The sequence below is a fragment of the Papio anubis genome, chromosome 16, assembly GCF_008728515.1.
Source record: "Papio anubis isolate 15944 chromosome 16, Panubis1.0, whole genome shotgun sequence".
Taxonomy (NCBI): Eukaryota; Metazoa; Chordata; class Mammalia; order Primates; family Cercopithecidae; genus Papio; species Papio anubis.
Window position 1 is genome coordinate 73,890,665 of NC_044991.1, and position 23,498 is coordinate 73,914,162.

Here is a 23,498-nt window from a genome sequence, read left to right on the forward strand (position 1 = left end):
CCACCCTGGGGCTGGGCACTGAGGGTGGAGGTGGGGGCGGTCATCTCCACCCAAACCAGGAGACTGTGAGACAAGGAAAAGGGGTGGCTCCCTGCAACGGAAGATGAGGAGTGGATGCCAAATAACAGATGTGTGTACCTGGAGGCTCCTTGGGGAGGTGGCACAGGACCTGGGACTGAAGAGGGAGAGTAGAGGAACAAACAGACCCTTTCCTTGGGGAACAAGGACAGTGCATGTAGGAGGCCCAGCACGTGCGGAGGTGGAGCAGCATGAAAGCGTACAGTATGTGCCGGAAACAAACGTGTTGGCAAGGTGTGTGTGGGGGGGGCTGTGGCGACAGGGTCTGGGAGGAGGCAAAGTGGCCGAGGAGTTAGGCCAGCCCATGAAGGACCTTTGCTGTCGTGCTAAGGTGGTGGGACTGACTCAGGTGATGGGAACCATGGAAAGGGAATGTTCTTCCTTGTCTTCCTGATGGCCCCGACTCCTTTGAGGTGCTCCTTTATATCTACAGTCGCATGCCACAGTAAATCATTTCACCATGCTTTATCCCTTGGGGTTTTTCTGAGCGCTCTCTCCCCTCCACCTCTGCCCCCTGCACCCCAGTTGCCTCCCACCCCACCTATCTCTGATTGACTCTTCTTGCTGAAAGGTCAGTGCAGCAGAGCTCTTAAGGACATGGGTTTGGGAGGCAGGCAGGTCAGCATTTCCATCCTGATCCTGTTGCTTCCTAGCTGTGAGAACACTGTGAGCCTTAACCTCCACATCTGTGGATGGAATAATGGCAGCAGTCTCACCTAGGGTGGTTATGAGGATGAATTGAGGGAAGGAACATAAAGTCTTTGCACAGAGGAGGTCTCCAAACATGATATATTATTACTATTTTATTTCACATGTTGTTTGTTTTTATTGTCCATTAGTTTTATTGTCCATTGCAACTGAACCTGCACTGATGTGTTTTCCAGCGGAACCTGTGGGTGGAAGCTGTGAACCCTTTGGCTGGGTTCCCTTTTGCTGCAAGAGGAACCCAGGAAATGGCAAACAAATCCTGGGCTTTCACCTCGATTGCTTCACATGGCCTGGAAAGACCTTCCTTTCTGAGAGAAAACCTCAGGAATGAGGGAGGAGGGGCAAAGGGGGTGAAGACAGAGCAGGATCTGAGCAACATCTTCCAGGATGTTTACTAGTGGTGAGGAACAGGAAGGACAGGCCAGCCAGGGAATGGCAAGGGTTTGTTTCCTTGGAGGGTAGGAGTGGCAGGGGAGAGGGATGAGCAGAAGTGGAGGTGGGGAATGATTCCTTCACCCATGGAACTCCTCCCTCTGCACAAATATTGCCCAACAAAGCTAAGAAGGGACCGAACCAAGAGAACAGAGTGAAATCACATTGCACCAGGGTTTTATAATGGAGCAGTCAAGAGTAGGGACTGTGGACCCAGACAGCCTGGCTTTCATTCTAGCCACAGCCGCTTACAGCGTTTTTCGTTTTTTTATTCTAGAGTCAGGGTCTCCGTCTGTCACCCAGGTTGCAGTGCAGTGTCACGATTGTAGCTCACTGTAACCTCAAACTCCTGGGCTCAAGCGATCCTCACACCTCAACCGCTGGAGTAACTGTGACTACAGGCACCCACCACCATGGCTGGCTAATTTTTAAATTTTTTGTAGAGACAGGATCTTGCTATGTTGTCCAGGTTACACTTACTACTTTTGACCTTAGGTGAGTTGCTTCACTCCTCTGATGATCACTTTATTCATTTGTAAATAATACAAGAGCCTACCTCATAATGTTGGGGTGAGAACTTTTTTTTTTTTTTTTTTTGAGACAGGGTCTTGCTCTGTTGTCCAGGCTGGAGTGCAGTGGCACGATCTCGGCTCACTACAACCTCCACCTTCCCGGATTCAAGCGATTCTCCCACCTCAGCCTCCCGAGTTGCTGGGATTACAGGTGTGGTGTGTGCCACACAACCAGCTAATTTTTGTATTTTTAGTTGAGATGGGGTCTCACCGTGTTGGCCAGGCTGGTCTTGAACTCCTGGCCTCAAGTGATCCGCCTGCCTCAACCTCCCAAAGTGTTGGGATTACAGGCGTGAGCCACTGCACCTGGCCATAAATGTGTTTTTAAACTCAAAGCAATGTCTGGTCCAGAGAAACTCTCCATACATCTGGCTATAATATTGCAGATGTTCTTGTCAGTTCCAGGGTGGGAGTGCATAACACAGATACTGCTGGATTATTCTAGATGCTTCCAGAAATATATAAATTTAAGTGTGTGAATTAAAAATTAAGAGTAATCTGTACAGTTGTGCGGCGAATAGGGTAGCCACCATCCATATATGGTTATTTTTATATGTACATTAATTGAAATAAAATAAAACAAAAAATTCGGGCTGGGCATGGTGGCTCATACCTGTAAGTAATCTCAGCATTTTGGGAGGCTGAGGCGGGCAGATCACCTGAGGTCAGGAGTTCGAGACCAGCCTGGCCAACATGGTGAAACCCCGTCTCTACTAAAAATATAAAAATTAGCTGGGCATAGTGGTACATGCCTGTAGTCCCAGCTACTTGGGAGACTGAGGCAGGAGAATTGCTTTAACCCAGGAGGCAGAGGTTGCAGTGAGCCAAGATTACACCACTGTGCTCCAGCCTGGGCAACAGAGTAAGACTGTCTAAAACAAAAAAAAAGAAAAAGAAAAGAAATTAGTTTCTACATCCCATTAGCCACATTTCAAGGGCTCATTTTCCACATGTGGTTGGTTAGTGACTATCATATTGCACAGCATAGGTATAGAAATTTCTGTCCTTGCAGAAAATGCTGTCAGGTAGTGCTGCTCTAAGAAGAAAGGAAAACATAGAAAGTGTAACACTCAAATCAGTGGGGGAAAAAATGGAAAAAAAAAACACCCCATAAATGATCCATCAAAAGCAGAAATGGAGGTAAGAAGAAATATCCTGATAGCACAGTAAATAGAAGACAAAAAAGTAAATGGCAGAAGCAATTTCAGTTGTATCAGTCATTGCAATAAATGTGAATCAGTTCACCTTTTATTTATTTATTTATTTGTCTATCTTTATTTATTTATTTTTGAGATGGAGTCTTGCTCTGTCGCCCAGGCTGGAGTGCAGTGGTGCAATCTCAGTTCACTACAACCTCCGCCTCCCAGGTTCAATTGATTCTCCCACCTCAGCCTCCTTGATAGCTGGGATTATAGGCACCCACCACCATGCCTGACTAATTTTTGTATTTTTAGTAGAGATGCGTTTTGCCATGTTGGCCAGGCTGTTCTCAAACTCCTGACCACAGGTGATCCACCTGCCTTGGCCTTCCAAAGTGCTGGGATTATAGGCATGAGCCACCACACGTGGCTGAGTTCACCTTTTAAAAGAAGAAACTCAGATTGTACCTGAAATCATCCAGCTCTATACTGCTTTCACAAGGAACACATGATAAATGGTTACAGATCTAACCTGTTGGGTTAAAGTGGGGACACAGCCAAACCATATCAGAAGGGGAGCAGGAGATGACACCAAGTTTGTGTTTTCTTAATCAAGTCTGGCATTGGGCAGGACTGTTACAGGTGGTAACAGCAATCATGGTACTTCTCCTCAAGCACACTTCCTGGGCCTCCTTTCTCTACTGAACTCTTCCAAGAGCCAGTTTTTACAGGTGAGGAAACTGGAGTTCAAAGAAGAAGCAGCTTGCTCAGGGTGGCACAGAGCAAGTGGCAGTGCTGAGACTGGAACTCAGGCCTTTTCAGTCCTAGTCCTCATTGCTTTCCACTGTGCTAAGTTGTCAACACAGCAGATCATATAACAACTTAGAGGAACAGCATCCATTGTTTCATTTTATCTTCCCACCAGCTCTGAAAGCAAACAAGGTGGATATTATTGTCCCTATTATACACACGAGCAAACTGAGACTGAGAGATCAGAAGTACCTCCGTTCAAGTGCAGCTGAGAGGGGCACAGAGTGAGATGAGGTATGTTCAGACACACAAGAGAGAAGCTTCAGAATGTCTTTAATAACCAGAACTCTCGGATAACTGGAATCATGAGGACTAGAAGGGGAAAAGAAGCAAATGGCAAGAAAACAAATCTACCAAAAACAAAACAAAACAAGACAAAAAGCCTCTCACATTCTCACATTCAGCCAAGGATTTTCTACCTTCTTCATTAGTTTGTTCATTCATAAAACGGGAACACTGAAACACTCATTTCTTTGGATTTAGGAAGAATTTTTCAGAATTATTATTTTTGAGCTCCTCCTTTATTACCCTTTTCATTTTTCATCTTTAGCCAATGGTCCATTTGGATATAAATTAAACTAATCTAGGACTAAAAACCTCACATTGTAAGATATGGAAGTCAGAATTATTGTGCAGTTTGGTGTTTCCTAAGTAATGAAGTAGTTGGGTCATGGCATGCTTTCCTGATTCCCACAAACTGACCCTTGAGCTCACTCATCATGTACTCAGGAATCTTTATTCCATCTTAAAGGAGAAAAATGTTTGAATGGATGCTTTATTTATTGGTATTTTTAACACATAGATGTTGCAACATCTTTCATTAATTTGTCAGGAGCCCTTTGGAAGAGACTGATCTAGTAACATTTTATAGATGGGAAAAGAAAGACTCATTCAAGTTATCTATTGCTGTTTAACAAACACTCCAAGACTTAGTGTCTTCTAATAAAAATCATGTTATTATATCTACTAGTTATCTGGGTTGAATGGGTTCAGCTGGATGGTTCTTCTGCAGCTGTGGTTGGAATCATCTGGAGGCCCCTGTCTGTTGCCTAAGGGTCTCTCCACTTGGTTTCTCCATGTGACAGTGTAGCCAGATTTCTTACATAGTGGTTTGGGGCTCCCCAAAAAACATAAAACGTGGAAATTGTTCAAGATTTAGACCCAGGACTGAATAGTGTCACTGTAGCTGTATTCTGGTGGTTAAAACTAGTCACAGAGCTACTCAAATTCAGTGTGAGAGGGAACCACATAAAGGCATAACGCCAGGAGGCGTGACTCATCGGGAGCCATCTTTAGAGACCAGCTCCCACAGCCCAGAAAGGGTAAGTGACTGGCCTAGTGTCACACAGCAAGTTAGTTGCCAAAACAGAAAAGAACCTTGTTTTGCAAATATCTAAAGTATTGTCCTGTCCTCACTACTATATATATGTAAAAATGACTTGGGAGCCCTACAAATCCCTCAATTAGAAAAAAAAGAGAGAGAGAGAGATTGCAGGTTTTTCCATGTGTCTGGAAATTCTGTTGCTCGGTATACTAATTGAGAGCTTTTAAATTATAATTTGTAGAAACCAGACTAAAAGAACAAAGAATGTTTGTTGGCTCATGTAACAAGAGCCCAACGGATTGAGTAAGCTTCAGGCACTGCTAGATCCATGGGTTCATGCAATAATATTGGGATCTATTTCTTGCTATCTTTTGGCTCTGTTCTCATCTGTGTTGGTTTCATTTTCATAAAGGCCTTCTGCATATCATGACCAATGACTATTTTGTTTCTGTAGCTTGAAATTCTCAAAAAATGTAGTTCTCAAAAAATGTAGTTCTTTTTTCCTGTCTAAAAAATGTAGTTCTTTTTTCCTGTCTATGCATAGCAATTCCCTGAGACCCACTTGCTCATCCCTACGTGTGTGTGGAGAGTACTTGTGACTGGTAACAAGTGACTTGTGACTGGTAACAAGTCACTTTGAGAAGGGGCTCCTTCTCAAAGGAAAATATTCGAGGCAGACAGAAGAGGTAACAAATGTTTACTATACCCAGAGCCTTGTATTCCTTGAAGATTTGTTTCCATATGGAAGCAGTTGAAAACTGGTACCTGTGGGTTAAACTCTGAATGTGTTTTGTCTGACTCAAAGAATATTTTAATATGTTCTTGGAACAGCATTTAAAAATCAGAAAATAGTTTATAAAAATCTGGATTTATGGTTTCTCTTTAAAAAAAAAAAAAAAACAAATCTGGCAGTTCTTGACCTTCCTGTTTTCCAATTTCCTTATCTGTTACATGGAGATATTAATAATACCTAACTCGTAAGGTTGCTGTTCCATGGTGAGCAGGTCTATGCAAATCTATCTCTGAAGGCTGAGGAAGCTGAGAGGCCAAAAAAGGAGGCCGACAAATCCAGTCTTGCAGAAGGAAATTTCACAGGGACATACAAACAGGAGCCGTATCTCAGGTAGCCACAAGACCGTGGATTCTCATACCTGCCCTCCAGAAAGTATTCTTAATATATCAAGCTTTTAGCATAAAACATGTGCAGCTGATCACGTCTTCACACTTTCTTGCCAAGGCTTGTGACCACTGGAGAGGCTGGATAAGCATCTTTATGAAGGGTTATCTATACTACAGGTATTTTAAAAGATCTTACTGTAGAACAACTTGGTATGTGGGGCCCAAATATCCGTCATCATGGTGGTTTCGCTTCAAGATGCCCTCACTCTGGCCATGCAACAGGGTGTTTTCCTACAGTTGTGAGGATTACATGAAATGATGTGTTTAAAGTATCTTACATTATGCCTGGCACAAGGGGATCAGTCATGAAATGGCAGTTACCCTTCTCATAATTTGCTAGAGATTATACAATCTGGTGTGTTAACAATACCTGGAGTTGTGTTGTGACTTTAGATGAGGCATGAACTCTCCAGTTTGCGGCAATCCCCACCATTCTTTGTTGTCTTACATGCAGCCCGTGTTCCTCATTGATTTTAACTGGCAGCTCCCTGCTATATAGCATTTCTTCTTAGTTTTCATTAGCACTCTCACCTGGACCCTTGTACTACCCTTCCAACCTGGGGTTGCTCTTGCTCTCTGGTTTCACTGCTAGGAATAGAAACTGGAAGTAGCATAGTTTCACTAAGTGAGAAATGGTTGGGATTTTCTTCTTAGCACATAAAAATATATGGAGATTGACAATCCATTGTTGATATGGTAGGCTTACTGTCACCAAAGACCCATTCTTCTTCTATATTTCTGTCCTACTATGTCGGTGTGTAGCTTGCATCCTCATGGTTACCCCCAACCATGTTCCAAGATGGCTGCTGAAGCTCCAGTCATCACACTTGCATTCCAGGCAAGAGGTAAGGGAGCTAGAAAAAAGGGCAAAAAAGACTCTAGCCAGCTGTCTCCCTCCTCACCCTCTTCTTGGAGAGCTTTTCTCAATGTCCCACCAAAAAAACTCCCTCTTCCGTCTTAGTAGCCACCCATAGCTGTGGGAAAGGTGGGAAATGTAGTCTTTTAGCTGGATAGAGTCCTGATACCAAAGAAAAAGGGGTGAATGGATGTTGATTGGGCCACACTCACCTCATTTAGCATCTCCATACAACAGCAAGAGCAATATTTTAAAAATTAAAAGTAGATGACCTATTTATTTCCTGTTGGGACTCATAAAAATTGAAAAATAAAAGTAGATCACCTCATTCCTGGCTGAAGCCATCAAAGGCTTCCAACCACTGAGAATGACATTCCTCATTGTCCTCTTGACCTGCAAAGTCCCACATGGTCTGGCCCCTGCCTACTTCTCCTGCCTCATTATTTCCCATCACTCTCACTCACTGGGCTTCAGCCTTTGGCCTCCTGGCTGATCACCTCAGTGATTAAAGGTCCTCACTTTAGCCACATCATCTCTACAACTTACTTGTTATGTGACCATGAGAAAGTTTCTTAACTTCTGTGCACTTTGGAGGATGATAGTAATGATAGGTTATAGGGTTGCTGTAACAATTAAATGAGAAAATACATATAAAGCTCTTAAAACAGATTCTGGCATTTAGTAAGGACCATATAAGTACCAACCATTAATATCCATAGTTGTTCAAACACCAAGAACTGTCCTACCTCAGGGCCTCTGTACGTTTTGTTCACTCTGTCTAGAATGTTCTTCTCCCAGATTTTCCTAGGACTTTCGCTCTCACGTCACTCAGATCTCTGCTCAAATGTTTGCTCTTCAGAGAGGCCTTGAAATAGTACTACTCCATCAATCTTTTTTTTTTTTTTTTTTTTTTTGAGATGGAGTCTCACTCTGTCACCCCGGCTGGAGTGCAGTGGTGGGATCTCAGCTCACTGCAAGCTCCGCCTCCTGGGTTTACGCCATTCTCCTGCCTCAGCCTCCCAAGTAGCTGGGACTACAGGCGCCCACCACCATGCCCGGCTAGTTTTTTGTATTTTTTAGTAGAGACAGGGTTTCACCGTGTCAGCCAGGATGGTCTCGATCTCCTGACCTCGTGATCCGCCCGTCTCAGCCTCCCAAAGTGCTGGGATTACAGGCTTGAGCCACTGCACCTGGCCTACTCCATCAATCTTAATTCTCTTTCCCTGCTTCATTTTTTATGACATCTTCACCACCCAAAATTATATGTTTATTATCTTCCTATTTCTTCTAGAACATTAGATCCTGGACAACACGGCTATATTCCAGCCCTAAGAGCACTTCCTGGCATGTTGTAGATGCCAGATAAATAAATTTGGATGGATGGATGGATGGATGTGTGGATGAGTATATAAAAGGATGAAATACAGAGATGGGTGGATGAATGGATGGTTTTGTAGACAGATAGATAAATAGATCAATAAATTGATGGATGGTTGAGTGAATTAAGGGACAGATAAATGGACATACAGATGGATGAATATTTGCATGGATGAAGTAGATGAATGGATGGAGGATGCATAGATGGATGGATGGGTGGTTGAATAGATGGAGTGGATGGAAGAATGGATGGATGGTTGAATGGATGATTGAACAGATGGTATAGGATGGTGGTTCGATGGATGGATGGATGGATGGATGGATGGATGGATGGTTGAATAGATGGAGTAGATGGATGGATGGTTGAATAGATGGAGTGGATGGATGGATGAATAGATGGAGTGGATGGATGGAGTGGATGGATGGATGGATGGATCAGTGGATGGTTGAATGGGTGGTTGAACAGAGGGAGTAAATGGATGGATGGAGGAGGAATGGATGGATGGTTGAATTGATGGAGTGGATGGATGGGCAGATGGATGGATGGATGGATGGATGGATGGATGGATGGATGGTTTGAATGGATGGTTGAGTAGATGGAGTAGATGGATGGACAGATGGAGGTGTTGACAGATGGAGGGAAGGTTGAATGGACTGATGGTATGACAAGGAACCATTCTAACTCTGTCCCTGTCACTTTTGTTTTTTAGGCCGCCCCCTACCTCTACTGCCCTTGTGTGCCTCTGTGTCTTTGCTGGGTGGCCTGACCTTTGGTTATGAACTGGCAGTCATATCAGGTGCCCTGCTGCCACTGCAGCTTGACTTTGGGCTAAGCTGCTTGGAGCAGGAGTTCCTGGTGGGCAGCCTGCTTCTGGGAGCTCTCCTTGCCTCCCTGGTTGGTGGCTTCCTCATTGACTGCTATGGCAGGAAGCAAGCCATCCTCGGGAGCAACTTGGTGCTGCTGGCAGGCAGCCTGACCCTGGGCCTGGCTGGTTCCCTGACCTGGCTGGTCCTGGGCCGCTCTGTGGTTGGCTTCGCCATTTCCCTCTCCTCCATGGCCTGCTGTATCTATGTGTCAGAGCTCGTGGGACCACGGCAGCGGGGAGTGCTGGTGTCCCTTTATGAGGCAGGAATCACCATGGGCATCCTGCTCTCCTATGCCCTCAACTATGCACTGGCTGGTATCCCCTGGGGATGGAGACATATGTTCGGCTGGGCCACCGCACCTGCTCTCCTGCAGTCCCTCAGCCTCCTCTTCCTCCCTGCTGGTGCAGATGAGACTGCAGCACACAAGGACCTCATCCCACTCCAGGGAGGTGAGGCCCCCAAGCTGGGCCTGGGGAGGCCACGGTACTCCTTTCTGGACCTCTTCAGGGCACGGGATAACATGCGAGGCCGGACCACAGTGGGCCTGGGGCTGGTGCTCTTCCAGCAACTAACAGGGCAGCCCAACGTGCTATGCTATGCCTCCACCATCTTCAGCTCCGTCGGCTTCCATGGGGGATCCTCAGCCATGCTGGCTTCTGTGGGGCTTGGCGCAGTGAAGGTGGCAGCTACCCTGACCGCCATGGGGCTGGTGGACCGTGCAGGCCGCAGGGCTCTGTTGCTAGCTGGCTGTGCCTTCATGGCCCTGTCTGTCAGCGGCATAGGCCTCGTCAGCTTTGCCGTGCCCATGGACTCAGGCCCAAGCTGCCTGGCTGTGCCCAATGCCACTGGGCAGATGGGCCTCCCTGAAGACTCTGGCCTGCTGCGGGACTCCTCTCTACCTCCCATGCCAAGGACCAATGAGGACCAAAGGGAGCCAATCTTGTCCACTGTTAAGAAAACCAAGCCCCATCCCAGATCTGGAGACCCCTCAGCCGCTCCTCAGCCGGCCCTGAGCTCTGCCCTCCCTGGGCCCCCTCTGCCCACCCAGGGACATGCACTGCTGCGCTGGACGGCGCTGCTCTGCCTGATGGTCTTTGTCAGCGCCTTTTCCTTTGGGTTTGGGCCAGGTAAGTGGAGTTTTCTTGCAGGTGACTCTGGAGCCTCCTACCCCTCCTAAGGGGAAGTTTGGGGACTTCCCACCCTGACTACCTGGCAGGGTGTCAGCAGGGCAGTAGAGGTGGGTTGACCATGAAGCTTCAGGGCCCCTCACTTACTAGCAGTTGCTCCTCCCAGGGCCAGTGCCTAATTTTATGTTTGTAATTTGTATTCCTTAAAAGGCTCCCCAAGTCATTTGAGCTTCAGGTCCCTTAAAGCCTGGATAGCTCACAACTGGAAGGAGTTTAATGAATAGGGTGAAAAACCAATCATCCCAGTTCATCCAAGACTGTTCCCATCTCAGCACTGAAAGTCTCATGTCTCAGAAAACCTCTCAGTCTTCAGCAAACTGAGACCCTCCTGGGATTCTTACAGAGGTATGGGGGTGGGAGTTTGGTATCGGGAGCCTGACACTGCAAAATCCCATTGTTGAGAGGCTGCGTGTTTGACCTGATGGTGCCAGGCCCCAGGTCCCACCACAGCCCAGGAGCCCTCCTGCTCTCCCACCCTAGTGACCTGGCTTGTTCTCAGCGAGATCTACCCTGTGGAGATACGAGGAAGAGCCTTCGCCTTCTGCAACAGCTTCAACTGGGCAGCCAATCTCTTCATCAGCCTCTCCTTCCTTGATCTCATTGGTGAGTCCTTCCCAGACAAGTCCATTTTTTTCCTGTGGCCCAAGCTCCCTACTCTAAAGCAGACATTTTTGGATTTTCCTGTGTATTAGCTGCAGAACCATTATTCTGTGCAGAAACATCACCAAGTGTCCAAAACGACATCCAGGACCCTCATACGCACTGTAAAACTCCCCCGGCCAGCTAACGGGTGATAGTCTACACCCAGTACTGGTGAGAGGTCATCTGAGGTCAACCAGCAGGTGTAAGAATAGCAATGTTTATTTGCTCCAAACTGGCTTAAACTGGTTCATGACACCTGTTTTTCTTGGCTTTTCTTTTCTTTTTAATTTTTTTTGAGACAGAGTCTTGCTCTGTCAGCCAGGCTGGAGTGCAGTGGTGCAATCTCAGCTCACTGCAACCTCCACCTCCCAGGTTCAAACTATTCTCCTGCCTCAGCCTCCCGAGTAGCTGGGACTATAGGCACCTGCCACTATGCCCGGCTAATTTTTGTGTTTTTCATAAAGACAAGGTTTCACCAGGTTGGCCAGGCTGGTCTCGAACTCCTGACCTCAAGTGATCCACCCACCTTGGCCTCCCAAAGTGCTAGGATTACAGCCATGAGTCACCGTGTCTGGCCTGGAAGTTTTTCTCAAATCAAGTTTGGGTGACATCATCTCTTCCTCCCTAACATTGAAACCCAGTCTGCGGTGTGGTGGGATGGGGTGGAAATTATGTGGGCCCAGAACACAAGGGAATGACTCTGAAATGCTGAGATGCTCATGGCTCCAGACCCTGGTCTTCGGTGGGTATTGCTCATCTGGGCCAGAGTACACAGGCTCCTTCACTGTGGGCCCCAAGGCACAGTTCTTAGGGTTCAGTTATTTTCCTATTCCCTATGGCCAAGAGTTTCCTTCTCAAAGGTGCAGCCACCTTGGGAGGCTGGGGGGCGGTGCTGTGGGAAACCCCAGTGGAAGAACCCCCCCCATCATGGCTGTCTTCCACCCCCAGTCTTAGGGAATCCAAGCTTCTCCCTGCAGCCTCAGTCTTCAAGCATTTCCCTTTGTGTGGAGTAAATGAGTAAAAGAGGAGAAAGAAGGAGAGAAACAAGGAAGGGAGGGAGGGAGAAAGGAAGGAAGGAATTTACTGGAATTGTATCATATATCATCCCCATTTCACATATGGGAAAATACATCCTTACCCCATCCAGCCAGGGAGTCAAAATACTAGAACCAGCCCCACTGACTTCCAGACTGTTGCTCCTCCTGCTGGCAATAGGTCCAGCTGGTCATGGGAGGCTGCCTAAAGGAGATATGGATATGGCTGTCAGAGGTGAGAATGGCTTCCAAAACATAATTTGTCTTCTGCCTTGACAAAGACCCTTCCTCCACAGCCTCTTCTCTGTCTTGGGCTGGATGACATCAAAGGACTCAGGGTCATTCCCATCTTGGCTGCTGGCTCTGAGACCCACTAGAGGCTCTAGGAAGGAGGCCGACTCTGGGACTGAACTGTGACTTTTGTCCTCTCTCCCAAACCAGTCACAGGCCAAACTGGCTAAAACTCAATTCTCTGAATGATCGATTCACTGAATGACCGATTCATGGGATTTCTGGGTGTTTTTTTGTTGTTGTTTTTGTTTGGTGGTTTTTTTTGTTTTTGTTTTTGTTGTCTTTTTTTATTTTTGAGACAGGGTCTCTCACTCTGTCGCCCTGAGTGCAGGGCAGAGTGCAGTGGCATGATCTCGGCTCACTGCAGCCTTAACCTCCAGGGCTCAGCCTCCCGAGTAGCTGGGGCTACAGGTGTGCGCTGTCACGCCCAGCTAATTTTTTTATTTTTTATTTTTAGTAGAGACAGGGTTTCACCATGTTGCCCAGGCTGGTCTTGAACTCCTGAGCTCAAGTGATCCTCCCACCTCAGCCTCCCAAAGTGCTGATATTACAGGCGTGAGCCACTGTGCAGAGCCCAATTCATGGAATTTCTAAGGATTTTTTTTTTTTTTTTAACTGAGATTTGCCAAGCTGTGTCTATGCAGCTGTTTGGCAACTCAGCTGGATCCACGATCCTTCAAGCCAGGCTTTTGGAGCCCAAGCACACTCCACGGGATAGTGCTCTAGATGTGGGTGAGGGCTCTTTCCCATAAACACAAGTTGCCGTTGTCTCTGTGCTTGTGGACTTGCATCCTGGCTCATCCCCTCCTTTGAGACAATCAATGAGATTTCCGCTTTAACGTACTTCACTGACAGCTTATTGGTCATTCTGCAAATTGATCATTGGGAACATTTGCTTTGAGTGAACTGACTTTCCATGCCTGACCTAGAACCCGCCAGTTGGCCCAGGCTGTGGGGCACTCTGGCCTACACACCCGCCCTTTTTCCAGGCACCATCGGCTTGTCCTGGACCTTCCTGCTCTACGGACTGACCGCTGTCCTCGGCCTGGGCTTCATCTATTTATTTGTTCCTGAAACAAAAGGCCAGTCATTGGCAGAGATAGACCAGCAGTTCCAGAAGAGACGGTAGGAAGCTGACAGGGTGGGTCTGGGGGAAGAGCTGTATCACACCCCAAGCACATGGCTTCAGGATTTTCGTCTTTGTGCTTTCCCTTTGCAAGCGGGCATTCCTCCTGTCTTCCTGGGCACTATGAGTTTTGTCCGGTCACACACAGCTGTTTTCCTTGAGTTGTTCTGTGTCTCCCTACAGTGCCTTTTCATTTGACTTTAAGACCCAGCTCACAGGGACTTAAAAATCATTTGATTATGGAATACAGGAGGCTAGAACAGTGGAATCTTAAAACCATAAACTGTCTTAGAGTCACTGGACCTTGGAGAAGCAAAACATTATAACTATGGCCTTTAAATATTGCATGCAAAACACTTGTGGGCTTCATGCATTCATTCTGCGGCTATTTATTAAGTCGTTACTATGTGCCAGACAGTGTTCAGAGCCTTAGGAAACTTGCAGAGATTAAGGAAGACAAAGTTCCTGTCCTCAAGGAGCTTCCATTTGATGGGGGAGGGAAGACAACACATGCATAAACAAAAGCATTTTAGTTGGTGATGGGTGATTAGGAGAAAATGAAACAGAGCAAAATATGTTGAGAGGGCCAGGTTGACACAGGGGGAACAAAGAAGAAAGGGGTTGTGGCTGAAGTAGAGTGGGTGGTCAGGGAGGGAAGTCCTCTCAGAGGAGGTGGAATTTAAGTCAGTGAGAAGGAGGCACCCATATAACGATGGGGGAGGAGCATTAGGCAGAAGGAACAGCAAGTGCAAAGGCCCTGAGGTGGGCATGTCTCTGGCATGTGCAAGGAACAACAAGGAAGCCAGTGTGCCTGGAACAGAGGGAGGGAAGAGTGTGCAGGGTCAAACAGGCTAGATGGGTAGGAGCTAGATCACATCAGGTCTTCGGGTCATTAAGGGGAGTTCAGAATCTTAGCATCATGAGACTGTTCAAATAAAAGACGAGTGGAATGGGAGCTTCGGAAGGAACTTCAAAGTACTATAATCCTAAGCATCCTTGGCAAATGTCCCCAGTTACCTCTTGTAAGTAGGTGATAGTCACCAGCTCCTGACTGCCCATTCTGTTTCTGGGAAGTCGTACAAAGTTTTAAGAAAACATTTTAATATTGACTAGCATCCCTGCACTGGCTTCTAAGCCCCACCCCAATCTGGCTCCTGATGTAAGAACCCGTAACCCAGTCCTCCCCACTCCAGAATGTCCTCTCCTACTTTGTTGAGTGGCACCTTCTGCAGTTTTGGCAGGCCCCTCAGCAACCCAGCTGTATTAGTTAGGAAATCGATTTGGCGGCTTGAAGTCGTCCAAATGTCAGGTGGGGATCCAGGGCTGGGTGGAAGCTGTGTGCCATGAGGTCATGCAGGGTCCCAGGCTCCTTCTGTTTTGTTGCCGTGCCACCTCTTCCATATCGCCTTTCCTGCATGGCCTAAGGAGGTGCAACCCCACATACCTGCCAGAGGATGGGGGAGGGGGAGGGGTGGGCATAGTCCTCAAGGTCACTTCCGCCCACATGCCTTTGCATAGAACTTGGCTACACCTATGTGCAGGGGAGGCCAAGAAATGTGGTTTTCAATCTGGGTAGCCATGTGCCCAGCTGAAAATCAAGGGTTCTGTTACTAGACAGCTGCCTGGCATCTCTGCCACACTGATTTTCTTGGGAGAAGATTCCAAATCCATCCTCTGAGATAAAAAGCAAAGGAGGCAGAAAGGCAGGTGGGAGCCAGCCTTGGGGTAAGTCAGGATGTGACTGCAGCTGTGGGGTGTCAGGCTGGTCCTGGGGTTACATGGGGGAGCCAGGGCCAGCTCTTGGGGACTGGAGGCTGGGTCTGCTATGACTCTGGAGAAGACAGGAAGTTAGGGGTTTTCATGGATTCCAGAGGCAGGTCTGTGTTTTATCATCTCTGTCCCTAGAGTTCAGGGGGCTCTTGATATCAGAGGCCACAGAGAGAGAGAAACTCAACTTTGGGAACACAGGACCAGGGCATGTCCAGGGATTTTGACAACAGGAACTAAAGGGATAGACTTTTCAGCAGCAACTATTTTCATTCCTGTGTCCTCCATACAAAAGTCATGGTCCCAGGAGAAAGTCTGATTGGCCGCAGCTGGTTTATGTGCCCACCTCCTAACCTCTAACTTAGCCAGGATAGGGTAGAGATCCTTGATTGACAGTCCAGTCAAGCCACATGCCACAGAGTAGACTAGTTCCCCCAAAATGAGAGGCAGATGCCGGTAGAGCTGTCACCCACTGCTGTAGGGCTGACTTCTTCTGCATCCCTATGCCTCAGATGTGCTTGTTGGAAATGGGGACCTACATCTTACAGATCCAGTTTCTCTACCTGCTTTAGGGACACATTAGTAACACAAGGGGCTCAAATCGTCTTACATCAATCAATGGCAATTGGTTGCCGAAATGTTGTTTATTTTGCTTTCTGTCAAGTTATTTCTGTTCAAAAGAGACCTTTACCAATCCCTCAGGGGATATAATAACAACAACAACAACAAAACTTTCAAAAATTCCTGTTTTATCCCAGTTTCTCAGGAATCGATTCATTCAACTTTCAGCAAATATTTTCAAGTGCCAGGCACTGTAGTAGGCTCTGGGGACAGACCCATGACTGAGAGAGACCCTGTCTTTGGACTTAGAAGGAAGTTACATTTTAATGTATAGGAGAGAGATAGACTACAAAACTCAAAAATGCACGAATAAGATAATTCAGAGTTTTTACATCATGAAGAAAATAAGGCAGATTAACCTACCAGAGAGTGAACAGCAGATTTGGGAGATGGATACAGTTTCTTTAGCTAGGGTGCAAATAGCTACGGGTGCATTTGTGTTACAAGTGTATCAGGAATTTTCAACAAGCACGGTGATATTTTTGTGTATTGGTTTCACTTACTGCCCTGTTCCCAGGGCCTAGAGCAGTACCTGGCACTGTCATCTTTAACCATGTCTCTGACTGAATGAATGATGCTCAAGGAAGGCCGCTCTGAGCTGAGACTGGAATTATGAGAAAAAGTCAGCGGGTTCAAGAGCTGGAAGAAATGTTCAAGCGCAAGAAACAGTTTCAAGAGCTGGAAGAAATGTTCTAGGTGGAGGGAACAGCAAGAGCAAAGAAGCAAAGGCCCTGAAGTGGAAACAAGTTAGGGGTTTTGAAGGGAGAGACAGGAGGCCCAAGTGGCCAGGGTGTGATGAGCAAATGGGACTGGAGGGGTTGGTGTCGGGGAGGGCGGCCGTGGTGAGAAGATGGGATGTTAGGCTGAGCATGATGATGGTTTCCTTCTGAGCAGGTGTATTAGTCCATTCTCGCATAGATATGAAGAAATACTGGGTACTTTATAAAGAAAAGAGGTGTAATTGGCTCACGGTTCTGCACTCTGTACAGGAAGAATGATGCTGGTGTCTGCTCAACTTCTGGGGAGGCTTCAGGAAGCTTACAGTCATGGCGGCAGGCGAAGGGCAGTCAGCACATCTTCCATGGCGGCAGCAGGGGGTGGGTGGCGGGAGCAGGGGATGGTGCTACACACTTTTAAATGACCAGATTTCATGAGAACTCACTTACCATCTCAAGGACACTACCGAAAGGGATGGTGTTAAACCGTTCATGATAAACTGCCCCCATGATCCAATCACCTCCCATCATGCCCCACCTCCAACACTGGGAATTACAATTGAACATGAGATTTTGGTGGGGACACAGATCCAAACCGTATCAGTGGGGAGCGACAGATTTTTGCATTTAGAAAGGTCACTGTGGATGTAATGGTGACAAGGGGTTATAGGAGGCCAGGGAAGACCCTGGGAGACCAGGGAGGAGCTGCTGAGGGTCCAGGTGAGAGAAGGTGGACATTTGTAGTAAGGCAGGAAGCAGGAAGGGTCATTGTAGGAGTGAAGGTGGGACTGGGGGGTGGGAACTCCAGTGGAAGGTCCACCCCCCAGGGACGGCCCCAGGCCTTGCCACCCCGTGATCCCACACATTCTCTGTTTGACAGGTTTGCCCTGAGCTTTGGCCACAGGCAGAACTCCACTGGCATCCAGTACAGCCGCATTGAGGTCTCTGCAGCCTCCTGAGGAATCCGTCTGCCTGGAAATTCTGGAACCATGGCTTTGGCAGACCGTCTCCAGCATCCTGCTTCCTAGGCCCCAGAGTACAAGTTCCAGCTGGTCATTTGGGAGTGGCCCCTGCCCCCAAAGGTGGTCTGTTTTTGCTGGGGTAAAAAGGATGAAAGTCTGAGAATGCCCAACTCTGAGGGTTTCTGAGGATCTAGCTTCATGCCTCAGTTTCCCCATTGACTTGCACATCTCTGCAGTATTTATAAGAAGAATATTCTATGAAGTCTTTGTTACACCATGGACTTTCTCAAAGAATCTCAAGGGTACCAATCCTCTCCCGATATCACCCCTAAATCCAAATGAGGATATCATCTTCTCTAACCTCTTTTTTCAACTGGCATTTTGGGGAGAGGTAAATCTCTTTTTTTACTCTTATTTTTTTTGAGGCAGAGTCTCACCCTGTCGCCCAGGCTGACATGATCTCAGTTCACTGCAACTTCTACCTCCTGGGTTCAAGCAATTATTGTGCCTCAGCCTCCCAAGCAGGTGGGACTACAGGTGCATGCCACCACGCCCAGCTAATTTTTTGTATTTTTAGTAGAGATGGGGTTTCGCCATGTTGGCCAGGCTGGTCTCGAACTCCTGAGCTCAAGTGATCCTCCCGCCTTGGCCTCCCAAAGTGCTCGGATTATAGGCCTTTTGACTCTTTTATCTGAGTTTTATTCGACCCCTCTAATTCTCTTACCCAGAATATTTATCCTTTGCCAGCAACTCTGACTAGTTGATAGGAGGCTTCAGCTCTAGTCCTTGGTCTGCTGGTGTCATTGCTGTATGAATGACCATGGGCCTCAGTTTCCCCACTTGTATAATGGGAAGCCTGGACAAGGTCATTCTTAAGATTTCTACTGACTCCAGTGAGCTGGAATTCTAAATGCTGGTCCAGGAGCTGTCTCCAGGATGGCACAGGATGGCTTTGCAGAAAGGAGATAGGTTTGGAGGCCAACAAACCTGCTTGTCAATGTTGCCTTTGCCTCTTGGCAGCATTTGAACCTGGGTAAAAAACAACTCCCTGAACCCTCAGTTTTCTCATCTGCAGAATGGGGATAATTATGTCTCAGGGGGTGTATTTAGACCCTGTTTCCCTTCAGGAGAGTCCCCAGCTGGTCCAGGAACTGGGAAATTTCTACTCATCCTCCGTTACCCAGGTCCCTCCTCTGGACCCAGTAAAGGGTCAGGGTGAATCAGACAGGGGACTGAGCAAGTAGCTAAGACTGGAGATCACTTAAGGAAGGGACTGACAAGAAGCTCCCAGATGCTGGGGAGAATGAAGAGCTAAGATAGGTGCTAGGTGCTGGATGCTTTGTCATTCATGCCTGCACACATGGATGCTGGCAGAGCCCCCAAGGACTCTGGTCCCTCGAGTTCTCCTGTCTTCTCCATTCTAGATGCTTCCGGTGGTGTGCTGGAGCTGGCTTTGCCGGCTTGTGAGAGCTGATTGCTACACTTTCAGGATTTTTGCAAGTGTAAACACAGCCATTATAAAAAATTAAATGACTTAAATGTATAATTCAATACATTATATGAAAACAAATAATTATACTCAAAACTCATTACCTAATTTTACTACATGTTACTTTTATCTGTGCTCTTGAGGCTATTTATATATAGTAACTCTTACAGAGAGACCTAGGGGAGATACCGCACATTTCTTCCTGATTCTCCACTCAATGACGTCATGTTAGTTTGTCTTTGGTTGGTTAACTGGCTGCGGGGAGTATTTTTGTATCACAAAGGTTAGAGAGGACTATACATCAGGGCTTGATTTATTGTTTTGTTGGTTTTCTAGACTTCAGAACATGCTGGATTAAATGTCAATAATGCACATTAAACTTTAAAGTATGTCTTGTTTATAGCCAATACAGTGTGAATAGCACCAAAATATGAAGAAACTGTTCTTCCAATAGTCAGACACTATTATCCATTTCAGCTGACAGCTTCTCGAATCATTGAAGAAACTGGAGTTCTGACATTCATCTTCATTGTTTTACTTTTGTCTTCCTCACTAGTGTAAACAAAAATTTCAAGCAGCATTCATGCCAAACTTCTACCCATTCTTCAGCGTCTCGCTGTAGAGTAATCAGGAATTTTTATTCGTAGTCTAACTTGGTCAAATCATGGCTAAATCGCTGTGATAGTTGGCTTTGGATACAAGAGCTTGGCAAAAAAAAATTAGCAAAAGATTCTATAAGGATTAATTGGCTATATGGAGTTCAGGGTAAAGAGTGTTTACAATAAAGAATATTTACAATAAAGAGTTTATTATTTGTAAATTGTGTGCAACAAACATATCCTTTATCTCTGTAAAATTTATACACAAAAAAATTAACAAAAGATTCTGGAAGAATTAATTGGCTGTATGGAATTTAGGATAGAGTATTTACAATAAAGAGTATTTACAATAAAGAGTTTATTATTATTTGTAAATTGTGTGCAACAAACATATCTTTATCTTAGTAATATTTACACACACACACATACACACACATTTCTTCCCTGGAGAGCTGTTGTTAAACATTTATCAGCACACTACTGCTTAGAGCTGTGCTTGTGGCCCCTTCAGATCTCTTCTCTCTCTAAGGACCCATAAACCTCACTCAATTCTCCTTTCCTCTCCTATCAGCCTGGAATAATGCGCTCCTAGTCCCAGGGTGAATTCTCGCCTTTCTTGCTCCAGGTTATAAACTTGGGGTTCAGGTAGGGAATATAAATGAGTGAAGCCATTTAAGACATTAGGGAGTAGTGGGGTCTGTGGAAACGGGGAAACACAGGGTCTTTCTTTTTTTTTTCTTGAGACGGAGTCTCGCTCTGTCGCCCAGGCTGGAGTGCAGTGGTGGGATCTCAGCTCACTGCAAGCTCCGCCTCCTGGGTTTGCGCCATTCTCCTGCCTCAGCCTCCCGAGTAGCTGGGACTACAGGTGCCCGCCACGTCGTCCGGCTAGTTTTTTGTATTTTTTAGTAGAGACGGGGTTTCACCGTGTTTGCCAGGATGGTCTCGATCTCCTGACCTCGTGATCCGCCCGTCTCGGCCTCCCAAAGTGCTGGGATTACAGGCTTGAGCCACCGCGCCCGGCCAACACAGGGTCTTTCTATAAGGGTGACTGACCCTCAATTCCAACTGGTGGCTCCCATGTAGGAATATGGGCCCAATGTGGCATGGCCGTCTGTATTTTCAACAAATTCCAGAAATTCACACTTTGGTGCAAATTTTATTAATTTTTAAGTTTTGGCAATTGATTCCAAACTTAAAAACAGCTTGTAAGTTAAACAAAATACTACATGGCTAGATCATGACCTTCAGTCTGTGCCTCTAAACTTGATGTTTTCCCCTCTGAGACATTCCTTTCTTCTGCATATTCGAGGCACTCAGCTTAATCTCCTTAAAGAATCATGGCTTTTGGGGTGGGCTTGGTGGCCTACGCCTGTAATCTCAGCACTTTGGGAGGCCAAGGCGGGTGGATCACTTGAGGCCAGGAGTTCGAATCCAGCCTAGTCAACATAGTAAATCCCCATCTCTACTAAAAATTAAAAGATTAGCCGGGTATGATGGCACTCACCTGTAGTCCCAGCTACTTGGGAGGCTAAGGCAAAGAATTGCTTGAACCTGGGAGGCGAAGGTTGCGGTGAGCCAAGATCGTGCCACTGCACTCCAGCCTGGGCGACAGATCGAGACTCTGTCTCCAAAAAAAAAAAGAATCATGGCTTTTGAAAAATAAAATGCCAAGCAAACTGAATAGTCATCATTTGAACTGGGTGCGTGAAGGGGGTGTGCGTGAAGGGGCTGTTATTGAACCTGAAGGATAAGTCACCAGGAGGGTATGAAAATAGTCCACACCTCAAGCATCTTATATTGGCACAATTAGTGCATGACTTGGGGAGTTGTTTGTCTCTATTATGGGGATGACACTACTTAGTCTTCAGAGATGATATGTGTCAGTCACTTAGTGCAGGGTTCATACTGGGTGCTGCTAAATGGCTGTCTCAGCAGCCTCCAGAGGCACCTGGCTTTAGGTAAGGACAATGAGACCAAAGACCAGGTGGTAGTCTGGATTGGGGGAAGGGGGCATCAAAGAAAGCTAAAAATCTGGGGGGAACCAACTAGGTGCTCAGTTAGGAGGGTTCTGTTTTTTGTTTGTTTGTTTGTTTGTTTGTTTGTTTTGACAGGGCTTGCTCTGTTGCCCAGATTGGAGTGCAGTGGTGTGATCTAGGCTCACTGCAACCTGAAACTCTGGAGCTCAAGCGATCCTCTCACCTCATCCTCCCAAGTAGCTGGAATTATAGGCATGCACCACCACACCTGGCTAATTTTTAAATTTTTTGTAGAGGTGGAGTCTCCCCATGTTGCCCAGGCTGGTCTCAAATTCCTGGGCTCAAGCAATTCTCCCACTTCGACCTCCCAAAGTGCTGGGATTACAGGCATGAGCCACTGCACCTGGTCAATGCTCAAAGGTCTTTAGCACCAACCAGAAAAGAGAAGCAGTCTGTTCATTGATCTGCAGGGAGAGCACTGGGAAATTCTTCTCCTTCCCCCAAGTAACTCCAGAATCGCTTCAGGGAAGCAGTTCCCAAACCTCAGTCTTGTGTACAGCCCTTTAATAAAATATGCCCATCACTTAGCACCTTTGGTTATTTGCCAGATTGTACTACACAGACTACTTGCTGAGTGCTTTTCTTCACATTGATTTGCTATTCCACTTAAATAAATGTATTTTAAAAGGAAACTATGTTAACCTATTTTTTTTTCCAAATGCATATTTATTGAGTGTCTCATATGTGCCAGTCACTGTTCTAGATCCTGGGGTCACAGCAGTGAACATAAGGTCCCCGACCTCATGGAGCTCTACTAAGGGAGATAAATTCTAAACAAAAGATGGGGAGGAAGGGAAGGAGGAAAGGAAAAAGGAAGGAAGAAAAGAAGAATGAATGAAACAAGGAAGGAAGGAGAGAAGGAGGGAAAAGTAAGTAGGTAGAGAGAGGTTAATTAGTATGAGTGCTAAAAAAAAGTTGAAAAGCTAAAGAGAGATGGGTGAGGTTCAGATGCAGATGCTGTTGTGCTATGTTAGCTAGAGTCGCTAGGGCAGTCAGGGAGAGCCTCTTTGAGGTGTTGGCATCTGAGCAGAGACCTGCGTGAAGGGTTAGAATGAGTCATGAGATGATCAGGTGAAAGCATTCCAGGCAGATGGCACGGCACGTGCAGAGGCCCTAAGGTGAGACTAAGCTTGGCATATCAGAGGAACATCAAGGGGGTGTGAGCGAAGGGCAGAAAGATGGAAAATGAGGAGGCTGAGCTCAGCAGGGATCTGACTATGAAGGGTCTTCCAGACCATGGAAATCCCTCAGATTTTATTCTAGATGTGTTGGGAAGCCCTGAAGGGGTGTGAGCAGTGGACTGACATGATCTGACTCGATGCTATAAAATACTCATTGGATGTTGGTGAACACATAAAGCAAATATCAACTGCAGAAATAGGAAGAAAACACTAAAATACTATGAAAGCAACAGTTTCACTAAATTCTCACTGGCCATTGTTATCTATTGAAGATTCTGAACCTGAGGGCTGCTCTGTAATGAAAAGGGGAGCTTAGCAAGAGTGAGAGCGGTGTTCAAGACATAGCAGCAGCAACTGAAGACTTTCTCTTTGTCTTGATTGAAAGAACAACAATGCAATTCGTCATATTTATATGGTGTTTGTGAACCACCTAAAATCATTTCCAGTGCTATTGGTATTATGCTTCCGACTCTGGTAAATACAACTCTAAGTGAGAACACCAAGG

At 46.4% G+C, this 23,498-nt stretch overlaps 1 protein-coding gene across 3 annotated transcripts in view; it reads left to right on the forward strand.

Moving 5' to 3' along the window:
* SLC2A10 (solute carrier family 2 member 10) overlaps positions 1-20,151 on the forward strand; it is a 36,171-nt gene extending 16,020 nt beyond the window's left edge. For 2 of the 3 annotated variants that reach the window (XM_009215988.4, XM_003904650.4), the window contains exons 2-5: positions 9,186-10,469; positions 11,010-11,132; positions 13,486-13,621; positions 17,607-20,151. In XM_009215988.4, coding sequence (XP_009214252.2) covers positions 9,186-10,469; positions 11,010-11,132; positions 13,486-13,621; positions 17,607-17,685 — 1,622 coding nt within the window. In that variant the 3' untranslated portion in view covers positions 17,686-20,151. Of the gene's footprint in view, positions 1-5,578; positions 7,088-9,185; positions 10,470-11,009; positions 11,133-13,485; positions 13,622-17,606 lie in introns of those variants that run through there. The other variant, XM_017944755.3, reaches the window with a different exon arrangement.
* Positions 20,152-23,498: the final 3,347 nt, after the last annotated feature.